Source organism: Canis aureus, chromosome 11 (genome assembly GCF_053574225.1).
Source record: "Canis aureus isolate CA01 chromosome 11, VMU_Caureus_v.1.0, whole genome shotgun sequence".
NCBI lineage: Eukaryota > Metazoa > Chordata > Mammalia > Carnivora > Canidae > Canis > Canis aureus.
Genome location: NC_135621.1, coordinates 31,276,676 through 31,299,014, shown reverse-complemented (window position 1 = coordinate 31,299,014; position 22,339 = coordinate 31,276,676). Strand labels below are relative to the sequence as shown.

Genomic DNA, 22,339 nt, shown 5'->3' with positions numbered 1-22,339 from the left:
TTTTTTCTTAATTCCTAAGGATGAGAAAGGCAAGTGAATGAGACCAGAGCAGAGCAGGGCTTTTTTGTTTGTTTGTGGAGATATTTTGTGTTGAGATATTTTGTGTTTTGTTTTCTTGTCTTGAGCAGGACAGAGTTCTCTGATATCTCTAAGAGAAAGTGGCAACCACCCTGTGGAGAAAGGAAGGGGGAGAGAGAGAAGGAAATGGGGGGGGGGGGAGGAACAGGGTGGAGGAAAGGAAACTGAAACTGACCCTGGTAGATATTTGTATAACTTTTGGCCACCGAGCACTGGAACCACACCCTCACTTCTCAGCCCCAGAAGCCAGAGTGGAGACGGGTGCTCTACGCTGGGTTGGAATTGGAAGCTGGTTTGGAGCTGGATGCAGTAACCCATGAGTCTTGATCACCTTGTGAAAAGAGGGAATTTATAGGGCTCAGTTGGATGAGCACTTGCCTTGGGCTCAGGTCATGGTCCCGGGACCCCGGGATTAAGCCCCGAATTGGGCTCCCTGCTCAGCGGTGAGTCACTTCTCCCTCTCCCTCTGCTGCTCTCCCCGTCTGTGTTCTCTCTTTCTCTGTCAAATAAATAAAATCTTTAAAAGAAAAGAGAGAATCTTTGTATAAAGGATAAGAGCAGCATATAAAAGAAAAGCATCTAACATTTTTTATGTGAATTTGTTTACTTAAAGGGGTGTGTGTGTGTGTGTGTGTGTTTTGTGTTGACACTGGGCAGCCAAAGGATTTGGCCATAGTGGACATTTGTTATTCTTTTTGCCTCTTAGACACTTTGCCTCTATTTGGGGGAGTTCCCTGCATGAACACACTTCGGTTGGAGAGATTGCCTCACACCGCAGACATCAGACACTCTTTCCCAGCCTCTCTTCATGCAGAGTCCACCAAACTGATGCACCGGCACTAGACTTCTGATTGTAAGATCCATCCAGAAGGTGTTCTGAGGATAACAGCACCAGCTCCACTGGGCATCCAGAGCCACCAGCAGGTAAGATCCCAGCACAGTGTGAGGGCCTTCTGGCCAGCCCACTCCTCAGGTGATCCTGGGACTGTTGTCCCAGGTACTGGGGGTCTCCTGACTGATGTCCTTCTCTTTAGTCCTGAGATGGTTCGCATTCTTCTCTATGTTGCTTTCCTGATTAAACTGGGTGGCGTCCACTGAAGTTGTTAGCAGCCAGGAATGAAATGTGCTACAAACGTATTCTTCAGAAACTCATTTGTCGTTGAACTTGACTAGTGCTTAAAATCTGACATAGTCAAGTATTTTCCTTCCAGGTACCTAGAGCTCATGCCATGCTAGGAATGGCCTTTATGAATCCAACATTATGAAAAATATTCTTCAGATGTTTTATGCTTTTATGTCTTATGTGAAAAGTGTGATTTTGCTGTTGGTTTCGGATATATTTAGTGATAGTTATTCCTTGTATTTCTAGCTTAATACAAGATTTTTTTTTAAGATTTTAATTTATTTATTTGACAGAGAGAGAGTGTAAGCAGAGGAGTGGCAGGTGGAGGCAGAGGGAGAAGCAGGCTCCCCATGGAGCAGGGAGTCCAATGTGGGGCTCGATCCCAGGACCCTGAGATCATGACCTGAGCCTAACCACTGAGCCACCCAAGCGCCCTGAATATGAGTTTTTATTTAGATTTTATTAAATGACTTTAAATATTTGTTCTATGGAGGCTCATGGCAAGAGGGTAGGCCCCACGTGGGAGGAAAGGAGGACAAGGGGACCCCCAGGGGGTGGGTTGGGGGGGCATCTGCAGCTGCTTGGGGGTCTTATAACAGCAAGGTCCCGTGTTGCCAATAGATCACAGCTGTTTGGCAAGGCTTCACAGGGCATACGAGGTAGGCAGGCCCTAAATGGTGAAAAATCTGCTTGTCTGGGCTATTTTAAAAATCACTGGATGTGTAAAAATTCGAGTTTGCTGCCAGTGGGCTTTGGAGCTAACAGATCTCAGCCTGTGGTGGAGAAATAAACAAGCCGGGCCAACAGAGGCCAAGTCCGGCCCGTTTATGCAGTGGGAGCTTAGGGACAGCCCAGGCCTGAGAGTCAGTAGATGAAGGAGTAAAGCTGCTCCTTACTTTGCCAGGCGCAGTGTTGCAGAGAGAGAGGCCCTCTGCCCGAGGAGGAGGAGAGACCAGGGAAACTGGCCGGTCCCAGGGTAGTGACGGAGAGCTGACAGTGATGATGGAGGAGGATGTGCCACGTGGATTCCACATCTGGGGACACGTGGCAGCCCAGTGCCCCACGCAGGGCACACTCCTTCCGTGGAAGCCCCCAGACGCCCCCCTGTGTCACTTTCTTTTTAATTTATCGGCATTCTCTGTATTTTCTGCATATGGGCCTTTTGTTGATCGGGAGACTGTGCAGTGATAAACACAGAGGTGGAGGCAGGAAATAGGGTGAGGCCGACTGGGCCTGGAGCCACAGGAAAGAGCTGGAACTTGGACTTGAGAACCACAGGACCAGAGTGTGGTCTCACGCCAGCAGCCTCAGCGCTCCCTGGGACTTTGGTTAGAAAGGCAGAGCTCCATGCCCTGTCTGAGATGAGGGAAACTGAGTCATGGGGATGTGGGTACACGCTCAAGGCTGGGAAGTGCCACATCCTGATTCTGCTCCAGGGTAAATACACTCATTCCTTTGAGGTGTTCACATAATAGGGGTGTGTGTGTGTGTGTGTGTGTGTGTGTGTGTTTTCCTGTGTGTGTGTGTGTGTTTTCCTGAGGAGAGAGCCAAAATAGTTATGCACCTCCCAGCCTGGTGTGATACATGGCTACGTAGTCACTGAGCTCTTTGTCAGCTACGCAGGTGGCACAGCGGACAGGAGTCAGCCGTTCCCTGGGACCCTTGGAAACCCGGTTCAAAGGTGCCTCATCTCATCTGCCTACAATTGCAAAGTTAGAGAGAAGGTCCTAGAAGTTATGGGGACCCCGCATCGAGGCTCAGAGCAGACTAACCTTGGAGATGACGAACCTGGACTCTTCTGCTCTGCACACAGCGAGACAAGCCTGAGTAAGTACTTCACCAGACTGAACTATATACCTCCCTGGGCTGTAAAATGTGAGAAACAAAAACACACCTGCCTTACAAATATTGCTTGAGGCCACATGAGAGAAAATGCATGGGAAGGCCTGTGTGAAACACTCCACTAGTCAAGATACTGGTTTGCATGGTGATTATCATGGGTGGCAGCATCAAAAGGGATTGTGTTCTCTCTCTTTTTATTCCCCAAAGATTTTATTTATTTATTCATGAGAGACACATAGAGAGAGGCAGAGACACAGGCAGAGGGAGAAGCAGGCTCCTCGAGGGGAGCCCAATGTGGGACTCGATCCCAGGACCCCAGGATCACGCCCGGAGCCGAAGGCAGACACTCAACCACTGAGCCCCCCTGATGCCGCATGTTCTCTTTCTGATGTTTATTCTAAGCATCTGAAGCGTCTGCATTTCTTACAAGTAAAACGTGTATGTATGTAGGTTTTGAATAAAAGGCTAAAAAGATAGACAGTTTATCAGTTTCTGGGTAGACTCTAAGAAGTAAACCTAAGATATTATGAATCAAAATGTTTCTCTCTGGGCTCCTAAGAAGGGATAACATGCCAAAACATATGTATATGTAACCAGAACATAGACATTGCAAAACTGTCCCACACAGACACACTCACGATCGTCACCAACAGCTTTCAGGCGCCGGTCCGTGGCTCTAGGCCTGAGGGCTGTTATGGAAAGGCTGAAGCCCACATGCTTGGTGGCCCAGGGGTCCCTTTGTTCTATTTGAGTCTGACAACTTTGCGTACTCCTTTATGTCCAGAATGATTTCTTGAATTGTAACTATTATTTTTTAAAGGTTTTATTTTTAAGTCGTCTCCAGACCCAGTGTGGGGCTCTAACTCGCGACCCCGACCGAGATCAAGAGTTGCACGCTCTGCTGACTGAACCAGCTGGGTGCCCCCTGCAATTTAACTTCAAATATTTGTTCTTTTCATGGTTTTTAGTCTTCTCTGGGAATTCCAATTAGCAGAAGTTGGAGTTTTGCCTTTATTGCATTTTTTAAAAAGATTTTATCCTTTATTTTAGAGAGAGCACGAGCAGGGGAGGGACAGAGGGAGAGGGAGAAGCAAGCTCCCCAGTGAGCAGGAAGGATGTGGGGCTCGGTCCCAGGACCCTGAGATCACGACCTGAGCTAAAACAAAGAGTTGGACACTCAACTGACTGAACCACCCAGGCGCCTTCTTTTTTTTTTCCCCTTTTTAATTGTTCACAATCCTCATCATCTTTTGGGCAACACCTTTCTGGAGAGTGTTCTTTATCTGCCATTTGTTTCTGCTTTTGTTTTTACAGTTTCCAATTTGCCCTTGAACATATTTTTCTTATTGTGGTAAAATATGTCACATAAAATAGACCATTTTCATCATTTCTTAGATGTACAGCTCAGCAGTATTGAGTACATTCACAGTGTTCGGCCGCCATCTCCAGAACTTTCTCATCTTCCCAAAGGGAAGCTCTGTGCCCATTAGGCACCGACGTCCCTTTCGCCCCTCAGGTCCCAGCAACCACTCTTCTACCTCCCATCTTTATGAATTTGACTTCTCTCGCAACCACATACCAACGGAATCATATAATATTTGTCTTTTGTGTCTGGCTTCTTTCACTGAGCCTGATGTCTTCAAGGTTCATCCATGTTGCAGCACATGTCAGAACTTCACGGTCTTTCTGAAGGCTGGGTAATATTTCATTGTATACATTCTGCATGTCTATTCCATATCCCATATGTTTTGTTTATCCAGTCATCCATCGGTGGACATTTGGGCTGTTTCTACCCTTTTGGCCATTGTGACTGGTGCCACTATGAACATGCCAGTACAAATGTCTGCTGGAGTCCCTGCTTTCAGTTCTTTTGCATATATACCTAAAAGTGGAATTGCTAGTAATTCCATATGGTAATTCTGTTTTTAATCTTTTGGGTATCTGACGAGCCGTTGGCTGCACCATTTTACATTCCCACTAGCAGTGCACGAGTGTTTTGATTTCTCTACAATCTTGCTAACACTTGTTTTCTGTTTTTCTGGTTTTGTTTTTAATAATCTGTATCTTAACAGGCATGAGATGGTATCTCATTGTGATTTTGATTTGCATTTCCCTGATGATAAGTGACTTGAGCATCTTTTCATGGGCTTCTTGACTATTTGTATGTCTCCCCTGGAGTGACAGCTACTCAAGTCCTTTGCCCATGGGAGGCTGATTGTTTTTTGTTGTTGAGTTAATAATTTTTTTGTGTGTAGACCTTGTTTTGGTTGCCTGTTTTCATGGAACAGCTGTTTATGGGAGACTCAGATAAGGAAGAGGATAGGACTGTTCCATGCCAGGGAAACAGTTCTTTCTGATGTGGGCATTCTACATAAGTTCCTGTTTCTGTCTCCCGCAGACAGTGGAATCAGGTAGTTTTCAAACTTCACGATGCAGACTCTCTTCTCCTCTCCATTTAGAGGACAAACTGCTTCCTACAGATACGGCTGGTCTCACTGTGTTACTTCATTTAGTCCATTGATTCTTGGATCCATTCGAATTTGGTGCCAACTTGTACACTTTATTCTCATTATTTTATTTTATTTTTTAACATTTTATTTATTTATTCATGAGAGACACAGAGAGAGGCAGAGACACAGGCAGAGGGAGCAGCAGGCTCCACACAGGGAGCCCGATGTGGGACTTGATCCCCGGACCCCGGGATCACGCCCTGAGCCCAAGGTGGTGCTAAACCACCAAGCCACTTGGGCTGCCCATATTCTCACTATTTTAAAGAGGGATTTTATTTCTGCACTTTGGGAATGCCCTTCACCTTGAAAAGGGACTCCTTTCTTTCTTTCTTTCTTTCTTTCTTTCTTTCTTTCTTTCTTTCTTTCTTCTTTCTTTCTTTCTTTCTTTCTTTCTTTCTTTCTTTCTTCTTTCTTTCTTTCTTTCTTTCTTTCTTCTTTCTTTTCTTTTCTTTCTTCTTTCTTTTCTTTCTTTCTTTCTTTCTTTCTTCTTTCTTTCTTTCTTCTTTCTTTTTTCTTTATCTTTCTTTCTTCTTTCTTTCTTTCTTTCTTTCTTTCTTTCTTTCTTTCTTTCTTTCTTTCTTTCTTCCTTTCTTTCTTTCTTCTTCTTTCACAATTATTGGCATCATCTCTCCTTTTCCTGCCAAAGTCCTACTTATTTTTCTGGCTTTGGCATCCTTTAGAAAAATAGGAAAAATATTACCTATTTTTCATAGTTTCTTTTTTTAAAGATTTTTAAAAATTTATTTGAGAGAGAGAGAGAGAGCACGAGCAGGGGGACAGGCAGAAGGAGAAGTAGACTCCCCGCTGAGTAGGGAGTATTTTCCATAGTTTCTAATAGATGATGTCTGTATCCTTTCCTTGTTGCTTTTGAATAATTGCCAAGAGAAGCTGACAACTTGATCCATTCATCATCCATTTATCCAGAAGTCCAGCACCACCGCAGGATAATGGAGACAGAAAAGAAACTTCTGGGTCCCTCCCTCTACTTCCACCTTTTGGGCAACTTCCCCTGAGTTTTAGAGGCTCCCATGGTTCCATCCTTGTCTCTCTCCCTGCTTCTTGGCTCACCATCTTCCATGGATGCCATATGTTTACAAATTCCTAGGTCTGACTCCCTAGGTGCCATCTCTGGCTATTGCCCCTCTGAATGACTGTGGGGTCTGTTTTTTTTCTTTATGAGGTAAAGCTGCATCACTTCTAGCTCAGGACCCTTTGTCATCTGTAGAGAAAGAAGTGCCAAGGAGCCATCAGAGCATCCTGACTACAGCATCCCCTGGAATCTGCCCAGACAACATTGCCCTTCCCTCAGTAGATTCTTCTGCTCACAGCACAGTCTCAACTTACAATGAGACATGTTTGAGATTGGCAAGTGACTTGGGGCCCTCAATATGAGTGATCCCAGTTCCTAAAGAGAAGGTGAGGGTCTAAGGCCTCATTTCCACTCTCTTTCCCACAAGATCCAGCTCATACCCCTCTCATGATTTGAGACATCCCATCCAGGGCCCCTTAGCTACAGGGACCATATTTTATGAACCTCAAATCAGAGTATAGATTCAGATTGAGATGCAATGTCTGCATGGGCCCCACTGATCCCTGCAACTCTCAACTGGTAGGCTTTTGTGGTGAGTTTGGAGGTCACCTTGTGTGTTCAGGAACCCAGACATGCCTGCACTGGGCCTCAGTCCAGCCACACCCATCAATCAGTGATCCTTGAAAGAGATATTAGCACAAGAGACCATGGCAATGGGAAAGCAGAACAGCACCTGTCATTCTCTGGCTTGGGCTTGAATCTCCAGAGCAGAATTCTCTGGCAATGTAGATTTCATTATGTGGTTTAACCCAAGAGAGCCTCTCTCCCTGTAAACTCAAACCCAGATCTCAGGAGCACCCTGGCCTCTGGCTGGTGAATTGGAAGTGCCCAACCAATGAGAGAAGAAGGGGGCAACACGGATAGGCCAGTACATCACTCTTGGGGGGTAGAGACAGGAAGCTGAGAGAGAGAGGGCTCGTGCATTTGTGTGGGATCCTTGAATGGAGGTGGCCACAGCCGTGGCCCCTCAGTGTTGGGGAATCTAAGTCAATCAGAGGAGGCCCTCTTTGGGAGAAGAGTTGCTACTTCCTCCCAGGTAGTATGACATTCTGAGCTCTCCCGCAAGAAGGTACATTTCTAACTACAGAAATGATATGGAGGGAATCCCTGGGTGGCTCAATGGTTTAGCACCTGCCTTCGGCCCAGAGCGTGATCCTGGAGTCCTGGGATCAAGTTCCATGTCAGGATCCCTGCATTGAGCCTGCTTCTCCCTCTGCCTGTGTCTCTGCCTCTCTCTCTATGTCTTTCATGAATAAATGAATAAAATCTTTAAAAAAAAAAAAAGAAATGATATGGAATATAGAATATGATGATTAATGAGACTTACCTCTAATCCTAAAGGCATAAATCACAAAGTCTCAGAGATGCTTACTAAAACTGGAAAGACATGGGCCCATCTCAAGGAGACCCAGCACTACCGGGCCTTGGTCCTGTTCACTCCCTCTCACTTTCTCCCACAAAACGAGGTAACTCATCTCCCCAAGAGCTATTTTAGGCCAGAACTGGGAAGATAGTCAGCAACAGTTCTGTTTTATTTCAATTTTTTAAAAAGGTTTTATTTAGGGGCTCCTGGGTGGTACAGCCTCTGAAGCGTCTGCCTTCAGCTCAGGTTGTGATCTCAGTGTCCTGGGATCGAGCCCCACACTGGGTTCCTTGCTCAGCCTGCTTCTCCCTGACCTTTTGCTTGCTGCTTTCCCTGCTTGTGCTCTCCCTTTTTCTGTCAGATAAATAAATAAAATAAAAAATAAATAAAAATAAAAACAGAAAAATAAAAAGATTTTGTTTGAGAGACAGAGCACAAGCAGGAGGGAGGGGCGCTAGAGGGCTTACTATTTAGCTGGAGAGTTTGTCGTGACCAGGGGGTGAGGACTAAAGATGTCTCGTTATGAAGGTGTTTTTATTTTACTGGTTTTCATTGTGAATGGAGCTCATGGTTTCTGTAACAAATCAGTAAAACGGATGATTGAAAAGTACAGGTGTAGGTCTTCCCTCCCCCCAACCTCAGCCTCTCTCCCCGAGGCTAAGCCGGCTCACCCCGGGGTATACCTCCTCCCAGAATTTTCCCCTAGTCCTAGACCACGTATAATTTTTTTGAAAATGGAGATCATGTTCTATGACTTTTTATTTATTTATTTTTTTACATAACAAATCCTGTGTCTCTTTCCAGGTCAGTTCGCATAGATTGCTTTGCTCTTTTTCCTGTCTGTAAGTCTTTCTTTTATACCAGTGTGTTTTAATGTAAACACCAATACCCTACATGGTATTTCAGACTGTTTCCATTTCTCTTGATCACCTCAAGGAACTGGTGAAGGCCTTACACACGCTTCTCTGTGTACAGAAGCCATTGTGTTTGTGTGGGATGTGAGCTTCAGCATATGCACTTCATGTTTTGAGATACTCCAAATCAGCCTTCCAAGCATTGCTCCCTGCTCCAAATAAGTGCCTCAGAATACATATTCCCCTCTCTCTCAGCAACATGGGATGCTTTTATTCTTTTCTTTTTTTTTAAGATTAATTTATTTGAGAATGAGAGAGAGGGGAGAGAGAGTGGGGGAGGGGCAGAGAGCAAGAGAAACTCAAGTGGACTCTGTGCTGAATGTGGAGTCCTACACGGGGCTTGATCCCACAACCCTAAGATCATGAGCCAAAGCCAAGTCAGATGCTTAACCGACTGTACCACCCAGGTGCCCCAGGGATGCTTTCATTCTTTTAACTTTCGCCTAAGTGGTCAACGAGATTGTTATCTTGCTGTGGTCTAGATGTGAATTTTTGGAGGCTGCTAATGATGTTAAGCATCTCTTCATATATTTATTGACCATTTGTAGTTCTTCCTCTGTGAAACATCTTTTCAAAGAACATAAGAAAAATTTGCTTTTGGAAAATGAGAACCAAAGTTGAAATATCAAGGATTTTGTTATTACCCCTAAATCTTCAAAAAAGAAGTGGTGTGGGTGGAGGATGGGGCCAGGTTTCAGGCACAGGGAGGAGACATTTACTAATCACATTAAAAACCTTTAAAAATCAAAAGCAGGGGATCCCTGGGTGGCGCAGCGGTTTGGTGCCTGCCTTTGGCCCAGGGCACGATCCTGGGGACCCGGGATCAAGTCCCGCGTCGGGCTCCCTGCATGGAGCCTGCTTCTCCCTCTGCCTGTGTCTCTTCCTCTCTCTCTCTTTCTCTGTGACTATCATGAATAAATAAATAAAATCTTAAAAATAAAATAAAATAAAAAATCAAAAGCATCCCATGAAGATGTGGCAAACATAAGAAAATCTACAAGTTCTTTTAAGCTTCCAGAAAACAAGCAATTCTCACATCATGTGAATTGCCTCAGAAACAGAAAGTGCAGTATGTATTGAGTGTATCCTATGAAATGAATGAATATAAAACTAATAATAAGCCTTGATTACATGAAAAGAAAACTATAACTCAATATTTATGACCCTAAGATGAACATATTGAATGCAGTAGGGAATATACATCTGTAGCATAGTTACAGAGATCTGCAACGAGCAAGTTGGGGTTTTCACGGAATATAAGGACAATTCGATATATGGAAATTTGTGCATGCAATACACTATATTCATGGGATAAATAGTAAAGAAATTATGATCATCTCCTTAGAGTCTGAAAATAACCCTACTAAAAATATTTAAATATAGAAATAAAACATAAACTTTAACATGATGAAGAGCAGTTTTTGTAAAACAGCTGGCAACGGTGAAATACTAGAGCCAGTTTCATAACATTAAATACATTAAATTACATAAAAACATTTATTTTAATTTTTACTTATTTATGATAGTCACACAGAGAGAGAGAGAGAGGCAGAGAGAGAAGCAGGCCCCATGCACTGGGAGCCCAATGTGGGATTCGATCCCGGGTCTCCAGGATTGCGCCCTGGGCCAAAGGCAGGCACCAAACCGCTGCACCACCCAGGGATCCATTAAATAATTGAAGAATTCAAGCTAACCCAACAAGGCATGGAACCAAAATAAGAAAAATCAGTATTGAAAAAATAAGAAAGCAACCTCGCATTATGTATTCATGAAACATTCATTCAATAACTATTATAATCAGTAAAACTTCTGAAGCACAGAGGAGTGTTAAACATGAATAATATTTCTATATAGAGTAACAAAGCGAGTTAGGAAACACGACATTGAAAGATACTATTCCTAATAGCACCAAAACAATTTGAGGTACATAGGAAATAAGGGAATACAAAACGCAAAGAGGCAACAATTCTTTCATTTTTCAAAGAAAAATGAAAACAGAGCTGCTGGGAAGCCATCCGGTGCTGCTGGGCAGGAAAGTAGCAGGTCCTTGTATTTAATCAGGAATCTATCCTGAGCCTCCTCAATGACCCATATCTATATACACATACTACACTTACTATGACAGCAGGAAACATCCTTTATAAAGTTGAACTAGAAACACAAATAGCTCCTGGCCCCTGCAGGGGAGCTCCTGCACCCAGAAAGCAGAGGGGGACACAGGAGCCCATCACCGGCCCTGTTACTGCCAGAGCCGCCACAGTGGACCGGATGGGGTTGGTGGCATTATACATGGAAGGACTCATATGAATGACAAAAATATGAAGCCCCCGAAGTGCCACAATAAGGGATCGTTTCTATAAACATGAAGGTACACATGAAATAGCATGGAGTAGCCGTGTGGACAACAGTATAGTTTAACTATAACACATATAGACACGGCATGTTATTAAAAACCTGTAGAAAAGAATATGCATTTGAAAATAACGGGAAGTAAATGAACAAAATCGATAGTTATGTTATGGTACTAGTGGGGGCAATCTTCGTTAAATTACACGGAAATATATTTGGGGACAACTGGGTGGCTCGGTGGTTGAGCGTCCACCTTCGGCTCAGGTTGTGATCCCAGCACCCTGGGATCCCGCATCGGGCTCCCTGAAGGGAGCCTGCTTCTCCCTCTGCCTGTGTCTCTGCCTCTCTGTGTCTCTCATGAATAAATAAAAAATCTTAAAAAAAAAAAAAAAGGAAATATATATTTAAAGTGATTTTTGAGCCAGAAGAAAAGCTTCAACATAAGAGTCTTTAAATAAGCATAAGGGTGCCACACTGCCTGTGGAGGGAGGAAAATCATCTTCCCTCTACCCTTCTGAGTTCTTAGCCCAAGGCCCTGTAATAAAAGATTAACAAGACGAAAACGAACAGAAGTTTATCAACATGTATAGCTCATGTACATGTGGGAGTGATCCAGGGGACAAATGAGTAATTCCCGGGTGTGGCTTAGAATTCAATCTTAAATACCAATTTAATAGGAAAGGGGGTAGGAGAGCAGGAGGTAGGTCTCTTAGGGGGGAGTAAATGCTTTCTGGGAAAGACCAATGGGCCCTAATAAGAACAGGCAGGAGGTATGATGGTTTGTGACAGAGTGTGTCTGGGTGCTGACTTCCAGCCTTCTCTCCTGGGAGAAGAGGCTGCTGACACTCCCAGGGGTGGCGATCTGTGACAATTGAGCTCTTTTTGGAGGATCTGTTTTTAGGCAGATGAGGGGAGTTCATAGAAAGCCTCTCCCTGCATTTACTGTATTTCGAGTGCCTTCAGCTCAAAATAAGCAATATCCCAAAGCAGCATGTCTCACAGTGACATTTTCTGTCACCTTTCACCTACCTGGTTAAAACAACTAACCAGCCAATGAACTCATGGCTACGGAGGTTTAAGCAGAGACTGGACAACCCTGCCAGGATTGTAGATTGTGATAAAAATAACATGACTTTGATCATCTTTGTGATTGTCATTGGGTTATTGGATGATTATCGGAAGACTTGGTGACTTAACATGTAATATCACAATTTGAAAAGCCCTTCACTAATCTGCTTTGCCACTAGAAACCTAAGAGGTCACCAGTTTCACCAATTGTTTGGTTAAAATCATTAGGCCAAAAGGATGTGAAATTTTCCGGACATTAAGATTTTTTATGTATCCTAACCTTGATTTTTTTTATTCCCAATGTTATAACTAGATAGTCCACTTTTGTGGCCCATCATCAAACATTTTCGGGACAATATGACTAGAGAAGAAATGCACTACATACTCTTTGATGCAAAGGCTTGGGAGATGCTGGTGCAGAGAAGTGGTCTGGACAGGTAATCCTAGAACGGTGATGTGGCGGGGAAATCCCCAGAACGTGCGAACGTGAGGGCAGGAGTTTGGGCAGATGTGCTCGGGGCCCAAATCCCAGCCTCTAGAATAGCGTCTGGCACAGACCTGACTCCCAGGATATTTGAATGGGGGAAGGAAATCTGATTGTTAATATCCCAGATTCTGTTACTAGGCTGTTGCCAGTTGGTAGGGCAAATGTGCTCCATCCAAGTTGGCTGAAGAGCTGGTCATGCTGTCTCGTGTACCGCCCTTTGCCATTGGAAATGGGGTGGGGGGGAGGATTTACACATCCTCATAAAACATTTTCTTAGGAAAGCAAATTTAAAACCTTTGATTAAAACCTTTGGTAAGCACATTAATAGGTGCCGAGGTCCCCGGCCTCTTGGCCGATGGATTCCTAGAAGCAGAATTGGTTTCCTTTTCTCCCTCCTTGCTCATGTCACCAGAACGTTGAGGCCTTGAGACCCAAACTCCTGGGACTCCTCTTCACAGCCTCTGCCTGGGCATCTGGGGTCTCTGGTAGCGCCGGGCTGCAGCCTTCTACGGGCTGGGATGGAGCCTGCAGCCGGCCTAGCAGAGGCCCAAGTGTCCGTAAGTCCTACAAAATGAGCTGCAGGGCCTTCCCCAAGCTCTTGGTGGTAAAATCTTCCTGAGACATGCAAACTGCAGTTGCCCACTCTTTTAGGACGGGAGCAGTCCATTCCACGCACCTCTGACCTAGGCCCAGCCCCCCCCCCCTTATCCGCCCCTCTTCACTCGTCAGAGCCCCACTCAGTAATCCCCAGGATCGCTCAGAACAAAGCCCCTCACCTTGGCTGCTGGTGGCTGAGCCCAACTTGGACCACCGTTGATTAGGCCGCTTCCACTGTGCCTGCACCCCGGCCGGTCTCCCCACTCTGGGGGAGGCAGAAAGGTGGTTTTCCCTTTCTCGAGGCAATAGTGACCTCAACCAGCAGGTGAGGCCAACTAGAGGCTTCTGGGAAGCTGGCGTCCTGTGCTCTTACCCTGCTTCCATCACACACTGGATCGTCTCGTAGGAGAGTCCCCTCACCCAGGGAGGCCAGCGGCCTGCCCAGTGACGGAGGCTTGGGCCCACTGACGGAGCACAGGTGGCAGCTGGCCACTGGCCTTCTCGGTGGACCTGCAGGGAGCATCACGGGTCAATGCAGCATTCGTTCTCAGAGCCCAGATATGTGTCGAGATGCTCCTGTGAAAGCAGTCTGGCCACTCTCCCAGCTATGGCAGGGGCCTGGACGCCTCTTCGCCACCTCTGCCCAGATGAGCTGGGGAGCCTTCTGCTTCTAACTCTAAGATTTGGGTTGGAGGTGGGCTGAACTTTTGGGTTATGGAGATGTCCCAAAGAAAACTCTAAGTAAGTCTTTGTTAAAGAGCAACGTGGTGACAGGGAAGGATATCCGAGGCCTCCTGCCACTTCCCTGGACGGGGGTCAGTTGGCTGGTCCACCTGAGGCTGCTGATGGCCTTGCTCAGGGAGCAGAGGACTCAAGCCATTGTCAATAATTCCTTTTTGGATGCCTTGGGGCTGCTTGGCCTTGGTGTGGTTTTCCCATGAGCCCTGCCGTCTTTGCCAAAGCCCAGTATCCCTGGAGCCTGTGCCTGGTCTGTGGTAGGTACTCAAGTTGGACAGACCGGAACACACCTAAGGGTCATACAAATCATACAAAACAGGGATTCTGTTTTGTGCTGTCGGCCTCTGGTTACAGCGTCCCGCATGGCCCACTTGTGTCCACTTGGGAAGCCCCCAATCCAGCAGTGATTCTGAAACATAGTGCTTGTGGAACTCTGCTGTTCCAGGAGCTAGACCAAACTGATTCCGCAGGAAAATGGAATGATGGTGGTCTTTTCTCCAAAATGTAAGAGACATTTGAGTTAATGGGGGGAATTTTCTGAGTTGTACATTTTTCCATTCTTCATCAGTTCTTCTGAAGACTACCTGCTTCTCCCACTTGTCTGTGAAAAGAGTAGAAGCTGCTGTGTCTAAGCATGACCACTCTTGTTAGAAATCCACTTTCAGTTTCCAAAATGACACAAAACTGTCAAACCAACTGGCAAACAATGAGCCCTCCTCTATGGAAGACTTCATATTTCGGGTCCCCTTGGAGGGTCTCCCTCCTTTTTCTTTGGAAGTGTAGGTTACTTTTGTTAATTTTCTGAATTAATTCTAATACACACCCATGATACAAAACCTCAAAGGAACAGAGAGGCAAACAGTAAAAAGGAAATCTCCCTCAAAGCTTTTCCCCGCTCCCCAGCTCTTTTCCACAGAAGCAACCACAATTTCCAGGTGGATCCACCCCTGCCTTTTTAAAAAGTTTTTTAAAGATTTATTTATTTATTTATTTATTTATTTATTCATTTATTCATTTATTTATTAGACACATAGAGAGAGGCAGAGACACAGGCAGAGGGAGAAGCGGGCTCCTCGAGGGGAGCCTGATGAGGGACTCGATCCCAGGACCTTGGGATCATGCCCTGAGCCGAAGGCAGATGCTCAACCACTGAGCCACCCAGGCGCCCCCAAACAGATCCCCTTTTAACATAGAAAAGGAAAATCAAGCCATCTCCTCTATAGGTTGTTAGGACTCTTATCTCACAAGCTGTTATATATTCATAAGTTATATATGTATGTGCATATATATATAGATTCATTAAGAAAATATTATAAAAGTCAGGAATGCTCTTAGGGCTTATTGTATTCATCACATTACTCTCCATATCAGCCAGAGGAGAGCTGCCCATGGGTGAAAAGACTAGGAAGCCAGTCTGGACGTGCAGAGGGACTGCTTCAACTGTGTGACACACGGTCACCTAGGGGTTCCGGCCACAGAGAGGGACCCTCTCTCACGATGCTCCCACATTGTACCTTAATTCTCAGGGCCCTGCTCCCTGTATGTGTCAGAGAACTCAGATGACCTAGAAGTTTTTAGCTTACTGGTGAGAGTTGGAAAAATAATTCCAGAGGAGGAGAAATAATCACATGATGTGGACTGTCCACAGGGATGAGGCCAACATACTGTACCATATGCTGATGGAAGAGCTGATGCAAAATAAGGAAGCATCCATGCTGGAAAACCTATCAGAGGAGGAAAAAATATTTCTCTTCTGGTTTCCCTTGCAGAAGAATAAGCTGAAAAAGAATATCAGAGAACTCCACGCTCTCGCAGACCAAGTTGATGCAAAGCATAAGATGCTCACCAAGACCAGCCTGGTGGCCAGCTCCTCAGGCACTGTCTCTGGAGTCATGAGCATCTTGGGTTTTGCCCTGGCACCCGTGACAGTAGGGGGGAGTCTGATGCTCTCAGCAGCTGGGCTGGGCCTGGGGGTAGCAGCCGTTGCCACCAACACGTTGACGAGTATCTTAGAAAGGAACAGCAATTCGGCAGCCAGAGACAGAGCCAGCAGACTGGTGCCTGTTCCAGCCATGACGGTACATGATAGCTCTGAAGAAAGGGGGTGCTCTGAAATCAGTGCTGCTTTGTTGTGTATTGATAAGTGTGTCAGAGCCTTCAAGAACCTCAAGGAACTTCGGGCCTACCAGATGGCCAAAGCCAACTCTGGCTTCATGGCCAAGGTCAATAAATTCATGGCCATGGGCCATATCCCCTTCTGGAGGACGGGAGGACTGCAGAGAGCTGTTGGAGCCTCGGTTATGCCCATGACCAAAGTTGCCCGACTGCTGGGTGCTGCTGGGGCTGGCCTCTCCCTTATGCAGGACTTGAGAAGCCTCCAGCAGAGCTGGACGCACCTGGAGGAGGGAGCAAAGGCCGAGACTGCTGAGGAGCTGAGGGCCGTTGCCGGGGCGCTGGAGCAGGAACTGGACCAGCTCACCCAGCGCTACGAGCTGATCATCTGGCGGCAGGGCCAGCTGAAGAGCCCGCTCCTGAGTCAGGAGGTAGGAAAGGGTGCTCAGGGCCCATGTGGTCACGGTCCCCCGGAGCATCTGGGGCGCTGAATAGGTAGATGCATCAGCAGATGTATGATCAGAGCTTTATGCAGAGAGGACAGTCCCCACACCCCTCAGCTAAACCAGGCCCCTCCTGTTCTCTCCAGAATCCCTTCTTTCTCTCTCAAAGTGCTGATCAGCACTCTTCTGAAATCACCCATTTCGTGTAGGTATCACTGTCTGTCTGTCCTCCCGTCCGGTGTACCTACTGGGAGGGCAGGGATGTGGCCCCAGCACCCAGCAGGGCTGGGCACACTGCAGGGGGGGCCACAGACGGGGCTCGAATGGCACGAGGGCAGCATCCCAGGATACAGGTGACGTTTCAGATGATTTGGGAAAGGATGTGTATTTGAAAAACAGTTTCTATTTCTAGACTCTCTTATTTAGGGACATTAAATATGCAGCTGTAGAAACTGAAAACCACTCCCAGGAAAAATAAGGAGAATTTCAAAACTCCTGTTTAATTTTACAGGAAGTATGGATTAGGACTGGGTAGCAGGGCCACTGCCTGGGATCCTGGAAAGGGACACACCAGCCTTTGCTGAGGGTGTGAAGGTTCATAATCATAAATTCTTTTTTTTTTAAGATTTTATTTATTTACTCATGAGAGACACAGAGAGAAAGGCAGAGACACAGGCAGAGGGAGAAGCAGGCTCCCTGCAGGGAGCCCGATGCAGGACTCGATCCCAGAACCCCAGGCTCACACCCTGAGCCAAAGGCAGACACTCAACCACTGAGCCACCAAGGCGTCCCTCATAATCATAAATTCATTCATTCATTCATTCATTTGTTCGTTTGACAGATTTTAATTAACTGAGGATCATGCCAGGGACCCAGGACTTAAACAAGTATTTCCAAACTTGTCTGCAAGTTGGAATTGCCTGGGAAAATTCAACAACTACTGATGAGTGGACAGGTCCTATGTGTCTCCAGGGACTGGGATTTCATTGATCTGGGGTATGGCCTGGTTTTGGGGAGTTTTAAAGGATCTCCTGTTAATTCTATTGTGCAGTTGAGGTTGGGAATCACTGCTTAAGGCGTGAGGGGTTCTTACTCTAGCAAGAGTATTGCTATTAAATTGGTATTTATTAAACCTTTAGTCTGGGTACCTATTCTCCCTTCTTAATGACTGAGGGCAGATTTGGGGGTAAACTATGAAACACTAGGATTCATATCCTTTTTTTTTTTTTAAGAATTTTATTTATTTATTCACGAGAGACACAGAGAGGGAGAGAGAGAGGCAGAGACACAGGCAGAGGGAGAAGCAGGCTCCATGCCCGATGCAGAGCTCCATCCTGGGACTCCAGGATCACGCCCTGGGCCAAAGGAGGGCGCTAAACCGTTGAGCCACCCAGGGATCCCCTAGGATTCATATCCTAAAGGGCCTGGCCTGCCTTCCCCCTTGCCTGTCACAGAGTACAAGCTCAGGTCAGCTTGAGGGAAGACACAGTCTCTGTTCTAACGGCCATGGGGACCCAGCAAGAGAGACCCAGACAAGCCATTAACGAGAAAGAGAGGTAAACGGTAGGACACGAAGATAATGGGGTATGGCAGGGGCCGCTCCAGGCTCTCACACCTGCGGGGTGGGCAGACTGCGGGGAGGGAAGCTGATGCCTCCAAGCGTTCCTGGGCTTGTGTCTTTGCCACTCACCTCCCTGAGCCCTGTGCGCACCCCGGCTGGTGCATTTGCAGCCCGGGGGGGGGGGGGGGGGTCGTTCGCGAAGCTGGTAGATGCACAGACTCTCACTGAGCACCTCTGTGCCCTGCAGCACGCTAGGCCCGGCCGCGCACGGGACACACAAGGATGGGGCACGGGAAGCAAAAATGCCACCAATGCCAGCTCCTGCATGTCTAGACGCCCAGGGGCCAACCTTCGGGAAGGTCCCAATGGTTGGTGCCACGGAAGTGAGTAAACTTACTCCTTTTTCCTTTCCGCTGGACCTTGTCTAGCTGCCTCCAGGGAACCCCGGTTTAGCAGAGGCAAAATACAAGTCTCCCACTACGAAAACTCCGGGTAGGGAGATTTCTGCTTGCAACGATTGAATGATGATAGAAGGAAGACCTGCAGGGGCCCAGGACAATCCCTGGGGACTCCAGAAACGCTTGGGTTGGGAAGGAAGTTTCTGAGAGACAGGATTTTCTGTGTGAACAGATGGGCTTGGAGGCCAAGAAGGCCTAAATATTCATGCTAATTTAGGCTGAGCTTGGGCCACATTTAGAATACCTCTTTTCCGATTTTTTAAAATTAATTATTTATTTATTTTTAAAGATTTTATTTCTTTATTCATGAGAGACACACACACACACACACACACACACACACACACAGAGACAGGCAGAGGGAGAAGCAGGCTCCATGCAGGGAGCCCGACCTGGGACTCCATCCTGGGTCTCCAGGATCACGCCCTGGGCTGAAGGTGGCGCTAAACCGCTGAGCCACCTGGGCTGCACCTAAACCTCTTTATTTTAAAATAAACTGTGCTTGGAGCACCCAGCTGGCTCAGTTGGTATAGCATGTGACTTGATCTCGGGATTGTAAATTCCAGCCCCTCTTTGGGTGTAGACATTACCGAAAATGAAATCTTAAAATAAACTCTGATTTGTAACTCCTTCTCCCCTTCACCTCTGCCCTTACCCCTTCTCTCATCAGCCCAGACTCAGGGGTCTTTGGCCTGCAGTCCATTTCTCACGCCCAGATTCGACCTCCATCCCCAGAGCCCTGCAAAGAAGAGTCAGAGATTTGTGAAAGGATGTTACTGAAAGTTATCCCTTCATGCTGCAGAATTTATAGTTGTGACAAACTGGACACGGTTAACATGGTCCAGCGCTAGGAGACTGGTCAAAGACACCTGTTCCTCCACTTGAGAGAACTTTAGGTTACGTACCTAACCTATTAAAAAGGTGTTCCCAAGAGCCAGTCATTGGATTAGTATGGAAAACATCTATGCCAACTTTGGTGAGAAAAGCAGGATAAAAGTGCCATATACACTTGTTCACCTCGTATCTAAGCGGGGGAGACAGAGTAAGGCCCCCGGCAGCCCCCTCTATCTGGAGGGGATGTGGTTATGTTTTCCTTCTTTCCGCCTGTCTATACTTGTCAAGTTTTCTATTAGGCGCACTACTGTTTTATGAAATGGAAAGAATAGATGATAAGTATTGACATCAAAATAACAGATTTGTTTTACAAAGGAAGACCAACCGCTAGTCTTTGGGTCTTAATTTAGTTTCTTAAATCACTTGAATGAACACAGCCTCCTCCTCACCACTGAATGAAACCATAGTGGGAAGAGAAGGAAACTGTTTTCTGGGAAGACTGGTTCCCATGATGTTAGCAATGGCTGGAGACCCAGAAAGTCTAAGTCTTTTGGGTTCTTGGACCCAATTCCAATGGATGTGTATGTGTGTGTGACCAACACAGTAAGGTGGCAAATGCTTGACTGTTCTACTGTAAGAAGAGCCTAGGCTAACATAACTGACTTATGACCCTGTTTTGCAGAAGTTGACCAACTACCAGAGTGGCTAAGATGGGAGTAATCCAGGAAGGATTCTCGAAACTGTGCAGAAGGGACCGGGAGTGAACAAAAGTTATCCCTGTGAGTGAGGACACACTCCGAGGTCTCCCTGAATTCGTCATGCTTACATTCTTGAACATGTATCCCATGAAGAGATATGCTTGCTCAGAAAGGAAGCCACCTGCATTTCCCTATATCCAGTTAGCATAGTTCACTCAACATACATGCTGACCCCTTGTCCTTACACATGCCCAACCTCCAACCCTCTGGGTAGCAGTTCTGAGGCTTGTTTAGTTGTCTCGTGAATAAACTCTTTCCTTGATGCATAATCCATGTCTCAGTGACTGGCTGTGCTGTGCACCGGATAGAACTCGGGTTCGGTTCCACATGTGTATGCACTGGGGGAGGCCTCCACACACCCACAGGCAATTCTGTGTAACCAGCAGTGGTCCAAGAATTCAGTCCAATTCTGACATTATCTACTAGGGAGATGGCATCTCATTCCAAGGTGAGGGTTCAGTCCCATGAGAACACCTTCCACTTCAGAGGCCAGTCACAACCCCAAGTTGTTCTCTGTGCTTCTGACTAACTGGCTTTCAATCAGAGGCTCTCACAAATCCCTTCTTGGATTTGATTAATTTGCTACAGTAGCTCACAGAACTCAAGAAAACCCATTCACTCACAAGATTGCTGACTTATTAAAAAGGAAATTAAAGAATATGAATCGGCAGCCAGATGAACACATACATAGGGCAAGAACCTGAACAAAGAGGCTTCTGTTCTTGCTGAAGTTTGGGGCCCAGCATGGTGGCACATGGAAGTGTTCTGGTTCCCTGACCTGGAAGGTCTCTGAACCCTCTCCTTTTTGGGATTTTATGGAGGTTTCATTATAGAGGCTTTGGCCATTGGTTGATTCAAACTTTAGCCTCTCTTCCTTCCCAGGAAATCAGGGGGTAAGGCTGAAAGTTCCAACCCTCTGTTCATGGTTGGTTCCCCTAATAACCAGCCCCCATCCTTGGGTATTTCCCAAAGTCACCTTGTGAATGTCAACTCAGCTGTGGTGGACTCACCACGTGCTGTGAACAAGTCACTCATGCCGCCTTGAAGTCTCTGAAGTGTTTTCAGGAACTGAGGACAAGAAACCAAATATTATAACACAAGGTGTACCCATTGCTCTTATTAGTCAGGAAATTTCAAGGGTTTTTGAGAGCTGTGAGCCAGGAATTGTAGATGAAGACCAAATATATGAAAAGTATATTTTGGTCATCTGAATGAATGACCGAATATATATATATCTTATAAATCACAGTATTGCTCTTACATAGACCCCAATCTGTTCATCCATCCATATCATCTATCCATCTGTCCATCTATGCACCACTCATCTACTCATCCTTCCATCCATCCATCCATCTTATCTAATCATCTGTCCATCTATCCATTCAATCATCCATCTACCCACCCACCCATCCAGATACTCACTGAATACCTACCATGTGAGAGGCACTTTTCTAAGTAGTTGGGGTAAAACAATGAACAAAACACAACCCTACCTTCATGGGGTTTATATTCTCATGGTGGGAGAGGCAGATAAGAAACACAATAAAGTAAATCATACAGTGTAATATAAAGTAATGGATGTTAGGGAGAAAAATAAATCTGGGAAGGAGGATACAGAGTGTAGGGTGGGGCTAGATCTTCCCTGATCTAGAGAAGATCTAGAAGATCTTCTGAGATCTCTGAGAAGATCTCTGAGGGAAGATCTCTGAGAAGCTTTTATCTAAGCAAAGATATGAGGATGGGAAGGAAGTTAGCCAAGAAGATATCTGGGAGAAGAACATTCCAGACAGAGGGACAGCAAAGGTGACATAGGTGGCAGGTTTAGGGAGCTGCAAGGAGGCTGTGTGCCAGGAGCAGAGTAATGGCTTGGGGAGCACGAAGGGATGGTAGGAGATGAGGTCAGAAAGGCGATGGAGGCCCCAAGGTACAGTGTATTATAGGATATGGTAGGGTAGGATTTTGCTGTTTATTGAGTGAGATAGGAAAACATTGAAAGGTTTCAAGCAGAAGGGTG

General features: G+C 46.1%; 1 protein-coding gene across 7 annotated transcripts; it reads left to right on the top strand.

The window, feature by feature from the left end:
• Positions 1-274: 274 nt before the first annotated feature.
• Positions 275-20,594, top strand: APOL5 (apolipoprotein L5). Of its 7 annotated transcripts, XM_077914697.1 has the most exons (8): positions 277-521; positions 785-1,002; positions 2,817-3,028; positions 8,811-8,848; positions 12,651-12,774; positions 15,808-16,702; positions 18,523-18,658; positions 20,250-20,594. In XM_077914697.1, the coding sequence occupies exons 5-8, from the start codon at positions 12,695-12,697 to the stop codon at positions 20,285-20,287; spliced, it is 1,149 nt and encodes a 382-aa protein (XP_077770823.1). In that variant the 5' UTR covers positions 277-521; positions 785-1,002; positions 2,817-3,028; positions 8,811-8,848; positions 12,651-12,694; the 3' UTR covers positions 20,288-20,594. The 7 variants fall into 7 exon arrangements, with proteins under 7 accessions (XP_077770824.1, XP_077770823.1, XP_077770822.1 ...); XM_077914696.1 differs by lacking the exon at positions 8,811-8,848 and having other exon boundaries at positions 278-521; positions 2,825-3,028; XM_077914700.1 differs by lacking the exon at positions 8,811-8,848 and having other exon boundaries at positions 278-521; positions 15,929-16,702.
• The last annotated feature ends 1,745 nt before the right edge of the window (positions 20,595-22,339 follow it).